Below are 15235 nucleotides of genomic sequence, written 5' to 3' on the forward strand. Positions count from 1 at the left end.
TTAAGTAAAACACTTTCGTCCTGAAGTTTTTCTGTATGACAACCAAGGAGGCTAAACCTTGTACCACACTAGACTTTTACATCCATTCTATGCTAGATTTCTCTGCACAAAAAAATTTTCTATGCAAAAGAGAAACCTGAGAGTTTAACTATCCAAAAATCCAAAGATTTTCTTTTCCAAATCCAGTGGATCTGGAACACTGACATAAGGCTTAAGAAACCTAACTGAAGAACCACAAGACCCTCCTGGTTGTAACTCGTCAGAAGATTTCTTAATAAACATGCAATGGAACATGCTAATAGTAGGAGTATAGGAGAAAAGACAATCCTCCACTGCTCTGCAACTCTGCCTTCTTAAGGCCTCTTCCTCCAGGATTCAGGAAAGTTCTTGACATTACATATTCTTCTGGCAAAACAGGAAATTTCCCAATTAAGAAACTTAGATTTCTGGATTGGAAAAGACATAATCACATTCCAAAATAATGCAAAAATGAATATTCCCAGAAAATATTCTCTATTCAAAATGCAAAATCATCTTCCCCAAATTAGAAATGCTCTATAAGTCAGCAGAAGGTACTCCCCTTACCAATTCTCTACTTTACTATTTCAAGTAACTGCAGAGAACCTGTTGTGTGGGATGAAGAAAGCTAATTTATTGCCATATTATAATAAATCATGACATGCTGTACCTAAGGAATAGGAAGGTTCTATTGGAATAAGTCCAAATTGGGTTCTCATGGCGACTCAGTCAAACCCCTCTGCATTCACCCTCATTCTAAACCTTACTTTCTTCATCTATAAAATGAAGAATTCTACAAGGATGTTGTGAGGATTAGGAAGATAAATGTATCATCCAAGAGGTACTCACTATGCAAAGAAAATTTCGGGATTGCATTCATCTGATAATAAACCACTCTATAAACTCATTCTTCTTTATGACATATTAAAAAGGTGCAAAAGGGCAAGTATTATAAAGTAGAACACTAAGAAAACCAAGAAAGAAACGATTTGTCCAATGTCCCACTGAAGGGCAGTGGTGAAAAGAAGTGAATGAAGGTGACTAGAACACCTCTAAGGAACTTGAGTAATTGACCAAGAAATCTAGATTTCTAGACCAGGACAAATCAAGCCTCCTTTCTTCCTTATTAAATATTGCCACTTAAAAGAAGTTCTTACCAATCCCACTGAGGGCATGATTGAGTTCCAGAGTAAACGTAACGAGGGGCACATCTTCTGATACTGGCAGAATAGCCACGGTTGAAAGGTTGCTGGATGGATTCCCAGAATCCCACTTGTTGCCTGAGTAATACAGTCCAAGCTGGTGACCTGAAAAACATCAGAGAGAAGGCATCAGGCCTGAAACCCTAACCCTCTAGTATTGCTACATCACCCTCTCTGAGGGAGACAGGAAAAAAAGGCAGGCTTTGTCTAAAAGGAGCTTATTAGAAACACTACTATGATATACAATAAAATGGCACACATATAACATATATACACAAAGTGCCATGTGAGTTCTGGAGAGAGAGAAAGAGAGAGAGAGAGAGAGACAGAGAGAAAGAGAGACAGAGAGAGAGAGACAGAGACAGAGAGAGAGAGAGACAGAGAGAGTTTAATCTGAGAAGAATAAGCAAATGTTTTGTAAAGGATGTTGCACTGGGCCTTTTAGGAAAAGGCTTATTTGGTGAGCATGAACATTTATCCTATTACCTCTCATGTGCTAAGTGAATATGCCACGATTTCATCTAATTTCCCAGCAAAAATAATGGAGAGAAAAGTTCCCTCAGAAATTCTACATTTGTATAGCACTTGCAAAGAACAAAGACTGCTGACTGAAAGCCCTTTCTATTTCACCACCTTCCTTTTCCAATCACTGCATTTTATTTGGTTTTATTTTATATTTGCCAAATACTGTTCACCCTGTGTGGTCCCAAACTTCCCCAACTGAGAAAAGTCTAAGGATCTTCTCTCAGTCTAAACTCTGCCCCCAAGGTTGACCACATCTGACCATGATGCAAGCCATCCTAAAGCAGCACTGCCTGAAATACAAAGTGAAAGGAAGCTTCTAGGTATCTCTTCTGAGAATACTGTAAGGCCACCTCACAAACCACCCAGGGATCAGTTTTCTCCATGTTGCAAGATGGTACTGGAAGCCCCAGTGACTGAAGTGCCCATCGAAGTGGGCCAAGTGCCACAGGTCTGTATTGAGAGAGACAGAATATTTTGCTTAGAAAACAGTTTCATGAATACCTTCATGACACTGGGACTGATCACAACATATCTCTCTCCTGAACTCATATCTTTTTTGCTTCTTGTAGCATTTTCTGTGTTTTCAATGTTCTCATGCCTCAAAAATGTCCTCAGAACCTTCCATTTAATTTCAGTTATTATACTACAGCCAGAGTAAATTTCTGACTTCTGTTGTATGTGTGGTATTTTTTTAAGTAATTTGAGTTGTTCTGCCTTTAGCAGTGGGAGTAGTTTAATGAAATCAAATATGCACTTTCAGACAATGAGCGGTGATGTATTCAGAACATGCACTCAGCTAGCAAATGAGATATGTCATCTTCATGGTGGTGTCTGTGTTGAGATCATTCTTCTACTCACAGAATGTCCTTTAAGCTTCAGACTATACTAGAGAATTAAGTGGATGATTATCAACATCCATCAGAACATGAGGAGGCCAATACAAAACAACAGTCTGAGAACTTGGAACTATTCCAGGCTCCTAATAAACACACCCAAGTGTCTGCCAGCTTCAGGAAATTCACTCTCCACAGTTGAGGTTATAACTGGGATAAAATTAATTAAAAGTCATCTGAATGTGAAATGTTAAAGTAATAGACTCGAATCATTTTGTCACATCTGAATTTTCTTCCCATGACTACCACATGACAGAGACAGTAATTCCTGACAATCCAGTTAAAGATAACACAAAATGCTTTCATCTCTGGCCCTTCTGAGAAGTCTCACCTAAATTTCCCTCTCCTTCCTGAACAGTTTTTGAGGTGGGTAAAGAAGATATTCTATTGACTTTTGCGGGGGGTGGGGGGTGCTGTGCAGAGACTAGATCTGGGCTGGAAATTCAGTGCCCACTCATGGGCCTAATGTCAGTACCGATCAGTACAGAACCTTTTGCCTGTTCCATTATTTCAATCTGGGCCACTCTGTTCCTTCTTGGACAGCCTGATGTTCCACTCTCCGGAGCTCACCATATTAGTGCTGGACTTAGCAAAGAAATCCCACTGATTTTAACTCTACTGCTTTTCAGATTCCAACTCAAGGGATCCTCCAGCCTCAGCCTCCCTCAGCAGTAGGGATTATAGCGATGTGCTACTATGCCTCATTTCTACTGCCTTTTTTTTTTTTGACTAGGCAATGGGCTTAAGTGACTTGCCCAGGGTCACACAGGTAGTAAGTGTTATGTGTCTGAGGCCGATTTGAACTCAGGTACTCCTGAATCCAGGGCCAGTGCTCTATCCACTGCGCCACCTAGCTGCCCCTCTACTGCCTTTTTTAAAAAGTATAAACCAAGGCCCAAAGTCCATTGGTAGGAGACTCTCTTCTTATTGGTAGAGATCAGTGCCACATGCCTATATGAGGGATGGGGCAGAGACTGGGAGATCTACTCTTCAGTCTCCTTGGACTCTTCAGTCTCTTTTGGGCTTTTCTGACTTCCAGCTTTGAGACAGTAGGACAATGCCAACCGCACTTTAGGTTGAAAAGGATTCTGGAAAGAATCTGACATAAACAGGAGATGACAGTTTCCATCATGTCCCTATCCCTAGCTTGCTACACTATAGAATTTGGGGAATTTCCCCTTTGGGTGAGATTTGGGATTCTCTCTCTTGGTAGAGCTAAGTTACTTTGTTCCTAATCAGAGGGCTCCTTCACTCTGGTATATGTTCTTCTATGTATACTTTCTCTCATTTCTGTTTTGCTATCAAATTGGATAAATGGATATCTTTGCTATCTGTTATGTAGAACTTGTAATTGTGGAGAAGAAGTCAAGTCTTGGATATAGCAGACTTTTCTCCTTTCCTCCTTAAGGAATTTTGATCAGGAGTTTAGCTTGAACCCAAAACCTGCATCCCTTAGACTAACAACATGTAAGGGAGCAAACAGACATAGTCCAGTATTCTCCCCTTTCTCTCTGAGAGCAGAGCAGCCTCTGGATCCAACCTTTTGATTTCTTTCCTGGCAGGAATCAAAGTCTCCCTTGGAGAAGGGAAGTGGGGGGGAGGAGACGCTAGAGATGTGTCTATTCTGGCCTCCCTATGATCCAAATGAAGGCACCCCCATGGTACAAGTAAGGGTCAACAAAAGAAACATTGAAGTTTCACTTTACTGCTGACCTTGAAGTCCATGTTTCAGCCAAGTTCTTTTGGTACTTCTGGCAACTGCAATCCCTTAACAAGCTCCATGATGGACTATAATCATAATGAATTCTTGGCTTTGTACATGGTTTCAGTACATTTCATAATGGACAAACAACCTGCTTGATCCCCTGATGGAAGTAGAAATACTTACTGCTTCACAATGAAGGGCCAGCTGAGAATATCTGAGCTCAGAAGGTGTAGGGGGTTTATAATATTGGCAATATTCTTAGGTACACTTACCTGATACAGCTCCCTGCTGAAGATTGCCAAGGATCTTCTTCCCAAGCAAATGGATCAGCCTAGTCACAACCTGGAAAGTAGGAAGAAGGAAAAAGACCAACAAATCAACATCTTACAACAAACATTGGAAAACCCTATGAGGATGCTCAAGAAATGACAGGAAGATTTATGAAGCAAAACTTCCAGCCTACTTTTTCAAACTGCTAAGTTTTATAAGGTTACAAAGTCACATATTCTATAGGCAGCATAATAACCTGAGTGGAAGGCAAAGAAATAAGATTTTTTTCTTTTGAATAGTATACCTGTTATAAATCTTACTAAAACCTGTAATATTCAGGCAAAACAAGGCTAGATGGGAGATAATAGAGGCAGCCAGCAAAACTATTTGGTTTATTTTAATGTAAAAGGGTTTTTTTTAGTATTTAGTTGGGGTGACGGGAGGGAATAAAATTTCAGTAAGATACTGAGTCATTTAGGGCTTTGTTTGTCTCTAAGTATAGCCATAACCCTAGATACCTCAGATACGCACAATGACTAAAACTACTACTTGCAAATTATGTTCCTTCTCCCCTATATTCTGACTCCCCAAAATCATACTAACATTATTCAGGGAGCATAGATGTTGTGTCAGTGTCAAAAGTCATTGCTGGGACTAAAAAGGGTTTGCAGGAGAATGAGTTAAACCACTCAGTGCTAAAAGCAATAGAACCTTTTATTTGGTGCACTGAAGGGAGGGCAGTGGAGCTTAACTGGAGACAGTCAAGGGAACAAGGACAACAAGGGAAAGGTACATACAGCGCAGCCCACTGACCTTCCTCACATTGAGGCAGTAACTGATACCTACAAGCCAGGCAGTCCACCTACACCTCATGTTCTGGGGCTGGGAACGGGATACAGCTATGGATGTTGCCAGGGAGCTTCCAGAATGATGGACGGAAAATCAGTTCATGGTAGGAAAGAGTCTACAATGAACTTTTGAGAGATGTCTCTGAGGATGCGGTAAGCTGCCACTAAGACTCCTGGGTAGATGCTTCAGGGAAGCTCAAGTATTTTATAGGGTGGGTGAAGTCTCACTGAGTTTAATTGATTTCTTGCCTCTGAGATCATAGGTACAGAGACCTCAGTTAACTAGGATTCCAGAGAAAGAACAAGGCAAAGGACATGGGTTCTAGATAGAACAGAGCATGAATATGGAATAGATAAGCCTGATGGATAGAGAAAAACTAGACCCAAAACACATTAGTGTGGATGAAAGTAAGTGTGGTATACTGGAAAGGGCATGGGATAGAAGTTAGCATGCTATTGTTCTAGTTCCAGCTCTGTCACTAATCATGAGACCTAAATTTACCTCTCTGGGTCTTAAGTTTCTCATTATAAAATGACAGTATGTCTGAGGGCCCTTCCAGTTCACTGTCAGTTAAGTTAATCATTTTATTAATGTCTTCCTGGGCTAACAAATTAGTCCTAGACACTCTAAGTGGGATAAATGTAGGAAGGCCTTAGGTTACATAAAAGGAAGAACTTCCTAAAAATGAGGCTATTAGACACTGGAATGGGTAACCATGGGAAGTTCTTTAAAACAAGATAGATCCTAATCTTTGTGAAGAGGCTATGCTATAGTCTTCTGTGTAGGTCAAATGATGAACTAGATAATTTATATGGCCCACTTTAGCTAAAAGATTCTATGCCTCATACATAATCTTTTTGGCCCAATCTGTGCCTGTTCCCTTCAACTTTCATGTGCCAACATGGGTTCGGTGATGCACTGGCATTTGATGCACTAGAAACATAAGCACAGGGGAATATATCAGGAATTTCAGGACGCATGGGTATAGGCACATGACAAAAGCAGCACCAATGGGAACTGGAAAGGAGTCTCCTTTGCACGCAACTGATCTAGAAATACATCAAACTCCAGTTAAATATGTCTAATTTTAAAAACGATCATTTCTACAACTAGTAATCAAAAGTTCAAAATAGCTATGATAAGACACCAGCAGCTGGAATGCTAAGGCGGAATAGCAGCTCAAGAAACCATTGTTTACCAGTTAAACACCAGTTTTCCACTCATCAAATTCCATGTATTAGTTTTGCTAAAGGCAAATGTTAAATAAAAAGGTTAAAGTGAGCCACAAAAGGACAGTTTAAAAGAGTGCTTAAAAATACCTAAAAACCATATGAACTCTCAAGGAGCAAAGTGAATACAGAATATATTCTCAAGCATCAGGTAACAATAGTTACCAGGTGACCAGAACAATGGGCAGTAAGGTGACACAGTGGACAGAACACTGGTCTTGGAACCAGGAACACCCATCTTCCTGAGTTCAAATCCAGTCTCAGACTCTTACCAGCTGTGCAACTCTGGGCAAGTCACTTCATTCTGTTTGCCTCTGTTTCCTCATCTGTAAAATGAAGTGGAGAAGGAAACAGCAAACCACTCTAGTATCCTTGCCAAGAAAACACCAAAAGGGGTCACAGAGAGTCAGACATGACTGAAATGACTCAACAACAATGACCAGAAGAATACGGATCTGGGCACAACAAACTTCTTTGCAACACCTTTAATGCCTTAAAATTTTTACAGCCTTCACCAATTCTCAAAGAATTTTCTACCTAATTTTGTCCTTATGATAGCCTGGGAAATATTTCTGGTGGTATTATTTCTGCTGTTCTGTATTTTTCTAAGAAACAACCAAAAAGAAGCAAATGACTTAGCCAAAGGTCAGTAGCAATCAGATGTTTCCAACAGTCAGGATACTTTCCACTAGACTTCACTACCTCATCTCTCACTCTGGGAAGAGCTAGAATTTTGAAAACAATAAAATTTACTGTTTATAACTATGGGGCTCCAACATTTTCATTTATAATAAATGGAAACAATGATTCTTTTTCTAATTCTGGAATAGCTATATCACTGGCACTGTACCCATTTCCATTAGTAAGATATGCATGGCTAATGTGGCTGATGCCAGTTCAGAACCCTTGAACAAGAACCTTGTTACCTTGAATGCAAGAAACTGCAAACACTGAGAACATAAGTGAAGAGCAGCCCAATTTTGTGCAATACTTTAGCAAATGTAAATCACGTAAATAAGCGTTTTTTACTTTCTGTTCAAGTCAAATAGCTTACTGTTTCTCTACAAGCAAAATCTGATTAATTTAATTGGTAACTGTTCTCACTAACTGAGATTTCTAGTTGATCTATCCAAGTGCTTCTGGCAGTGGACTCTATCCTCTGGAAAACACTGTCAATGGACTAAGATTTGTGGGAAAGGTACAGATACAGCCAATGCAATGATGCAATCTGTATGACTCCTGGGCTTGTGCTGCTCTTCCTGTTTGGAATCCTACTCATCCTTCAAGGTTCAGCTCAAGTCCCACCTCTCTATGAAGATTTTTTCTGATCTTAGCAATCCACAGTGAGTTCTCCCTCCTATGATCCTAAAGCATTTCTTTCCAATCCAGCAAGTATTTGTAAAGCTCTCCTGAGCTAGATGCTGGAGCTACAAAGATAAAACAATAAACCGTTCCTGACTTTCAAGAAGCTTACATTCTATTGGGGGGAGGGGGAGCAGTTACACCATGTAAATAGAAAAGTATATACTGCACGTGGTGGTCTGAGGAAGAGGGAGAAAGCACCAACAACTAAGGGGATCAGGAGATGGCACAAGAGCTCAGGCTTGAAGGAAGCTCAGGATCCAATAGGTAGAAGTAAGGAGCAAGTACATTTCAAGGATGGGGAACAGCCTGTACAAAGGCATGGAGATGGAATATGTAGTGCCAAGTTTATGGAAAGGTAATCAATTAACAATCATTTATTAAGCACACTACGTGCTACTATGTACTAAACACTGTGCTGGCTCTGGGGAGACAAGAACAAAAATCTTGGTACAATGGAAAGAGCTCTGACTGGAGTTAAAGGCCCTGGATTCAGATCCCTCCTTTATGACCTTGGGCAAGTTACTTACCCTCCTGTGGCCCATTTCTTCACCTTCACAATGAGGCCTCTGAGGTTCCAGCTCTAGATCTATGATTTTATGATTCTATGAAACAATCACTGCCCTCCAGAAGCTTATATTCTATTGGGAGGGAGGACACAACCCACATGCATTTAAGCATACACATACAGAGTAAATACAAGCTAAGTCGAGGGGGGAGGCACTGGAAACCGAAAGGATCAGGAAAGTCCGGTATAGACAGCGGCATCTGAGTTGAGCTTTGAAGGAAAGTAAGGATTCTGAGATGTAGAATTGAGAAAGAAATATATTCCAGCCTTGGAGAGGGAAAAAACAACCTATACAAAGGCCAGGAAGGGAAATGGAGTGTCATGTATGAGGAACAAGAAGAAGACCAGACTGGTTTAATCAGAGTGTGTGAAGGGAGTAACATACAATATACTTGGAAAGGAAGATTGGAGCAAGATTATAAAGGGCTTTAAATGCCAGAGGAATTTGTATTTTGGTCTTAGAGGTTATAAGGAGGCACAGGAGCTTTCTGAACAGGGGAGTAACATGGTCAGATCTTTGTTTTAAGAACATCCCTTTGACAGCTGGGTGGAAGAGAGATTACACAGGGGAGGGACTTGAAGGAGCCCAATTTTTCAATAGTCTAAGTGAGTGACAAGGCCCTTGCTCTTTCGGTTGGTAGCTGTGTGAGGGTGGCTTGGAGAGCTGAGAAACTGGAAGGTGAGAATCCAGTGAAGAAGGAGGCTGTTGTAATAGCATAGATGTAATAGCATAGAGAGGCGATGAGGTCCTGAACTAGGATTATGGCCATGTGAGTGAAAGGGACAAATGGAAGAGATACTCTAGAGAAAAAAACTGAAAAGACTTGAGAGACAATTGAACAGTGAGGTGAAGAAGAGAGTGAGTCAAGGACGACTAAAATTGAAATCTTGGGAGACTGGAAAGGTGGTAGTGCCCTTGAGAGAAATAGGGAAGTTTTGGGGAGAGGCAGGTTTAGTGGGGGGGGGGGGAACGAGTTCCATTTTGAATATGTTGAATTTGAGATGCTTACAGGACATCAAGTTAGTAATGAGGGAGTGGAGCTGACTATACATATTCAATTCAATTCAAGAAATATTGATTAAGCTCCTGTTATGTGCCAAGCACTGTGCTAAGTGCTGGGAATACAAATAAGAAAAAAAAAGTCCCTGCTCTCAAGGAGCTTACAATCTAATGGGGGAAGACAACACACAAAAGGAAGATGAAAAGAAGGGAAGAGTACTGATGTGGAAGAGCATGATGATGGTACAGCTGATGAAAAATGGCTAGGCTTTGGGATCAGGGAGCTGTCTCATAGAGATGTCCATCAAACCTATGGGAGCTTAAAAGATCACTGAGAGAGCCTGTGTACAGAGAACAGAGCCCAGGACCGAGCATGGGGGAGTTACAGTTGGGGGCAAAATATGGATGATGGTCCAGAAAAAGAGTCTGAGGAGGGAAGGAAGAACAGAGACCCAGGGAGGAGAGAGTATCTGGGAGTAAGGAGGTGTGGTCAATAATGTCAAAGGCTGCAGAAAAATGGAAAAGGACCAGGATGAAGATTTAGCAATTAAAGAGCATTTATTTATATCACTTATTTGGTTCTTACCATTATGTTAGTCATCTTTTTATGAATCTGTGTTTTTAAAAATTGTATCAGCTAGAATATGAGCTCCTTGAGGAGAGGGACTCACTCAGTAAATGTGTAATGAATGATGGAATTACACAGCCAGGTGGCACAGTACACAAAGTGAGGAAGATCTCAGACACACTAGCTATGTGGCCCTGGACAAATCACTTTACCTCTACCTCGGTTTTTTCAAATGTAAAATGGGGATAACAGTAGTGCCTACCTCCCAGGGCTGTTGTGAGGATTAAAAAGATGATATCTACAAAAGCTCAGCATCTAACACACAGTGAGTGCTTCATGAATTTTTGTTTCTTTCCCTCTCATGCAGATTTAATCTCAAGTAGAGAAATCCTGCTTAAAACGCTTTCCATCCAACAATCTGCTTTAACAGTAAGTAATTCAGACTAGCCAATAGCCTTTGGTGGAAGAAGTCTGGCCATCTTCAGTACATCCAAATTGCTAATGCGCTCCACAGCACCTTTCTCACTGGCAGCATCTTGTATACTAAAGGGCTGCTGCCAGAACAACATGTTAGTGTTCAGAAAAGAATTTGAGATAATGCCTCATCAAGGACTTCAAAATTAAGAGTGACATCACAGGGACAGAAAACTAGTTGTAGGAAGTGTTAACAAAAAGATCTTGCCCTGGGGAAGCTAGGTAGTACAGTAGATAAAGCTCAGGCCTTGCAGTCAGGAGGAGCTGAGTTCAAATCCAGCCTCAGACACTTAACACTTACTAGCTGTGTGATCCTGGGCAAGTCACTTAACTCCATTGCCTAAGCAAAAAAAAATATCTTGCCCTGAGGCTTAGCTGTGGCCAGCTTTGTGTTTATGATCTAAAGGGAGGGAAGCAGTATAGTTATTCATTCAATAAATATTTACTGAGTGCCTACTAAGTGCAAGGCACAGGAAGGAAATTTGTAGAGAAAGCTAAATTAGGAGGTGTAGTAAACATCTTCCTCCTAGGAGAAACAAGTGACATGAATGAAATTAAGAGATCAGAAATCTAGCCCAATAAGATTTAACTGGAGAAAAACAAAAATCCAACACATCTATCAGTGACTTGCCCAGGGTCACACAGCTAGTATGTGTCAAGTGTTTGGTCTGAGGCCGGATTTGAACTCAGGTCCTCCTGACTTCAGGGCCAATGCTCTATCCATTGTGCCACCTAGCTGCCCCCTTTTCTTTTTCTTTTCTTTTTGGCTAGGCAATGGGGTTAAGTGACTTGCCCAGGGTCATACAGATGGTAAGTGTTATGTGTCTGAGGCCAGATTTGAACTCAGGTCCTCCTGAATCCAAGGCCAGTGCTCTATCTACTGCGCCACCTCCAACACATCTTAAGAATAATATTATGAAATTCTCTGTGGACCAATGAAGCCTAGAAAGCAGTCCCTTGTCTGCCAAACAGATGGAGAACCAACCTACCTGTATGCTGCTTCTGGAAAAGCTTGGGAGATTAATTAACTGTGTCATAGTGCTTCCAGTTATACTGGGAAAGGCACTCAATTAATACAAGACAATATTACTAGGTTCAGGTCTTTGATGGTAGTATATTAAGACTCTCTCTACCTTGAAAATATAGTGTTCTTTATTAGAGATCACTGACCAATTCAACACTAGGTAAATTCATATATATGACTCATTTTCATTCAAGATGGAAGAGAACCACAATCCCCTCGTTAGAAAGAAAGGCCAAGTGAAAAGCAGACTGCAAATTCTTTAACAATCTGTAGATACTTTTGCTGCATCATCTCGCCCTCCTCTTTTTATTTTTAATCTTTGCTACATGGGATGGCTTGCTGGGCTGGCAGGGGAGGGATATATTTGGACATGAATGTGATATAAAAGCAAGAAGTGTCAATAAAAATAAGGTTAAATTAATAACAAAAAGGGGGGGGACGAAACTGTAGATATTGGGAAGGCTAAGACAACTTTAAGATCTGTGTTCACAAGGGCAGGGAAAGTGAACCAACTGGGTAGGCAGACTGAGAGAATTCAATTCAACTCAACAAACATTTAGTGTCTAGGACGTGCAAAGCATTATGCTAGGCAACAAAGATGCATGAACAAAAATCAAACAGTCCCTGCCCTCAAGGAGTATATGTTCCATTGGAAGGGGGTAGAGATAAATGAATACAACATGCTCACAGAAAAGCAAACAAAAGATAAGGAGGAGAAGTAGGACTAACATTGGGGTATCATGGCAACCCTCACCTTACCAAAAAAAAAAAAAGAGCACAGAGAGGGCCCAGAAGGGAGGTGTGTCTAAAAGGAAACATTCCTATAGCTCATGTAGGAGCAATGTCTATATAACAAGAAGAATTAGAGCTGGAAGAGACCTCAGAAGGCATATAGTTCAAACCCTAGCAGAAGCAATTAATTTCCTCAGTGATACCCCTGAAAAATGTATTCCATTTGAATATGTTCAGTGATGGAAAATTTAGGGAATCACAGCAGCTTTAACTTTGATAAAGGCAGAGATACCAAAAAGAGAGGAATATTCCTTAGGCAGAAAAGGAAGCCAAGGTACAAAATGGAGAGGGAAAAAAATCTGAGGTAGGAGAGCTGGACATCCTTCCAGAGTAATGACTGCTTTGGTAATAAGACTACTCAACATTATGCCCTAAATGCCACGATGGCTGGAACAAAACATGGCTTCCTGGACAAAGAGACAAACCAAGCTCCAGAGCAGCTTCTATGGACAGACCCAAAGCTCATCTCTAGTTTCCATTTACCTGTGTATACATACACTAAAATTTCAGTTCCAGACACATTCTACTACATTAAGAAAGCATCTTAATTTGGTATATGATCTGGTACCCCTTCAATGAATCTACACTGTTTACACACAGCTATCACAAAAAGGAACTGGCCCCTTAAGTGTCTATCATTAATTCATCTATCTTTTCAGTTCTAAAACTCCATATATGAACACACACTAGTTGGGTGCAATCTAAGATTTTGCCCAAGGTCATCAGTAGGGCTGCTGGATATAAAAATCGTATAAACCCTTCATACCCACAGCGATGACCCGACAACAAAGTGCAATCACTTCTCCAGTGCCCAGTGTGAGCTGCAGGGTGTTTATGCTCTACAGGATGAGTCACCGTGCTGCTGTCATAGCAACAAATAGGGAATGCTAAATAATACCATCAATTCCAGATCTAATATAGGAACTAGGCTGATATTTCCTTGTAGTTAAGGGGAAAAAGACCTGATATTTTCTCATTAAAAAAGCTTTGCTCTTTTTAAAAAAAGAAATGCTCCTCATTTATTCATGCCTGTATAGATTGTTTCTTACTGAGATTCCCATGTGAGGATTTAAATTGAAAACTTCAGATTTTGGATATCGTTGAAGCAGCTAAAACAAAGGCAGTGATGAATGCTGCAGAACTGACTGGCTAAGCATTTCTGAAACTATGGCCTCCCAGGTATTATGCCCCAGAACCAGGAAGCATCCCAGGCTTGGAAGAACCCCAGAATTCACGTAGTCCAATCTGTACCTTAACAGGAATCTTTTCTATATCCCTGGCAAATGGCATTAAATCTCCACATGAAGATCTCCAATGACGGGGAATCGTTTGAAGTAGTTAATTCCACTTTTGGGTAGCTCTAGTTGTGAGGAAATTGTTCTTTACATTAAGCCAAAGCTTTCCTCCCTATAACTTCTATCTATTGATATGAGCTCTGGTCTTTTGATCCAAACACAACTAGTCTAATCATTCTTCTACAACTTTCCAAATGCTGGAAGATTGGGATCACATCCTTGCAAGTTTTTTTCTCTTCCAGGCTAAATATTCCTTGTTGCCTCAATTGAGGCAGTTGGTAGTACAGAGGTACAGCACCAGGCCTGGAGTCAGGAAGATCTGAGTTCAAAATTGGCCTCTGACATTTACTACCAGTGTGACCTTAGTCAAATTACTAAGCCTCTGCCTCAATTGCCTCATCTGCAAAATGAGGATAATATTACCACTTCATAGGGTTGTTGTGAGGATTAAATGATACAATATTTATAAAAAGAACTTAGTACAGTTTCTGGTATGTAACAGGTACTACATACATAAAAGCTTATTCTGTTCTTCCTTATGTAGGCACAGACTATAACCCCTTCAATATCCTGGTTGTTCTCGTCTAGATACATTCTAGCTTGTCAACATACTTCCTAAAATGTGATTCCCAACCTAAAAAAAATATTCTAAATGTAGTCTGACCACAGCAGAGTACAGCAAGACTACCGTCTCCCTTGTTCTGAACTCCATGGCTCATTCAATGCAACCTAAGATCGCATTCTTTTTGGCTACCATATTACACTGATTTTTAAGTCTACAGATCACCCAAACTCCCAGATCTCTTGTACACAACCTCTTGATTCCTCTTCGCATTTTGTACTTGGGTAGTTGATTTTTTTGAACCCAAGTATATTCTATATTTATTCTACTATTGTATTCTACAAGTGTATTTACATTTATCCTTCTTCAATTTCATCTTACGAGATTTTTTTCCTCATGATTTGAGATAGTTTTGAAGCCTGAATTATCAGTTATCTCCTCCATCTTTTTGTCATCTATAAATGATATAGTGATGCTATCTATGCCTTCATCGATGTTATTGTGTACCACCAATGCCAACGACAGAAGCCCAGCCCACCCAACTAGAGCTGATTCACTCAAAGCTGAAGTTTATGTGTGCCAAGGTTGGTTCCCCACATATAGCATGAGGGTGTCATTGTATGGCTCAAAGGGAAGCGGGATAGACATCTCTAGCCTCTTCTTCCCCTTCCTTCTCCAAGGGAGACTAATTCCTGCCAGGAAGTGGAGAACCAAGGCTGACTATTCTGCTCTCCTCAGAGAGAGGGGTTACTGGGCTACAATTATATTTACCTGCTCCTTTAAATAGCATTAGTCTATGGGACGTAGTTTTCAGGTTCAAACTAAACTTCTGATCACTATTCCTTAATGAGGAAAGGAGGGCCCTAAGTTTTATATCTAAGGCTTGATTCTCTTCCCAC

The 15235-nt window shown here is 40.5% G+C and overlaps 1 protein-coding gene across 10 annotated transcripts in view; it reads right to left on the reverse strand.

The window, feature by feature from the left end:
* Positions 1–15235, reverse strand: part of PNPLA7 (patatin like domain 7, lysophospholipase) — a 198839-nt gene that overhangs the window by 82823 nt on the left and 100781 nt on the right. For all 10 annotated transcript variants that reach the window (XR_013484710.1, XR_013484709.1, XM_078149930.1 and 7 more), the window contains 2 exons: positions 4616–4685; positions 1176–1325 (listed from right to left, as the gene is read on the reverse strand). Coding sequence is in view for 8 of the 10 variants with exons in the window: in XM_078149930.1 (XP_078006056.1) it covers positions 1176–1325; positions 4616–4685 (220 nt within the window). In the remaining 2 variants the exon portion in view is untranslated. The remainder of the gene's footprint in view (positions 1–1175; positions 1326–4615; positions 4686–15235) is intronic.

Source organism: Phascolarctos cinereus, unplaced genomic scaffold (assembly GCF_003287225.1).
Source record: "Phascolarctos cinereus isolate Bilbo 61053 unplaced genomic scaffold, phaCin_HiC Scaffold_2;HRSCAF=192, whole genome shotgun sequence".
NCBI classification, from domain to species: domain Eukaryota; kingdom Metazoa; phylum Chordata; class Mammalia; order Diprotodontia; family Phascolarctidae; genus Phascolarctos; species Phascolarctos cinereus.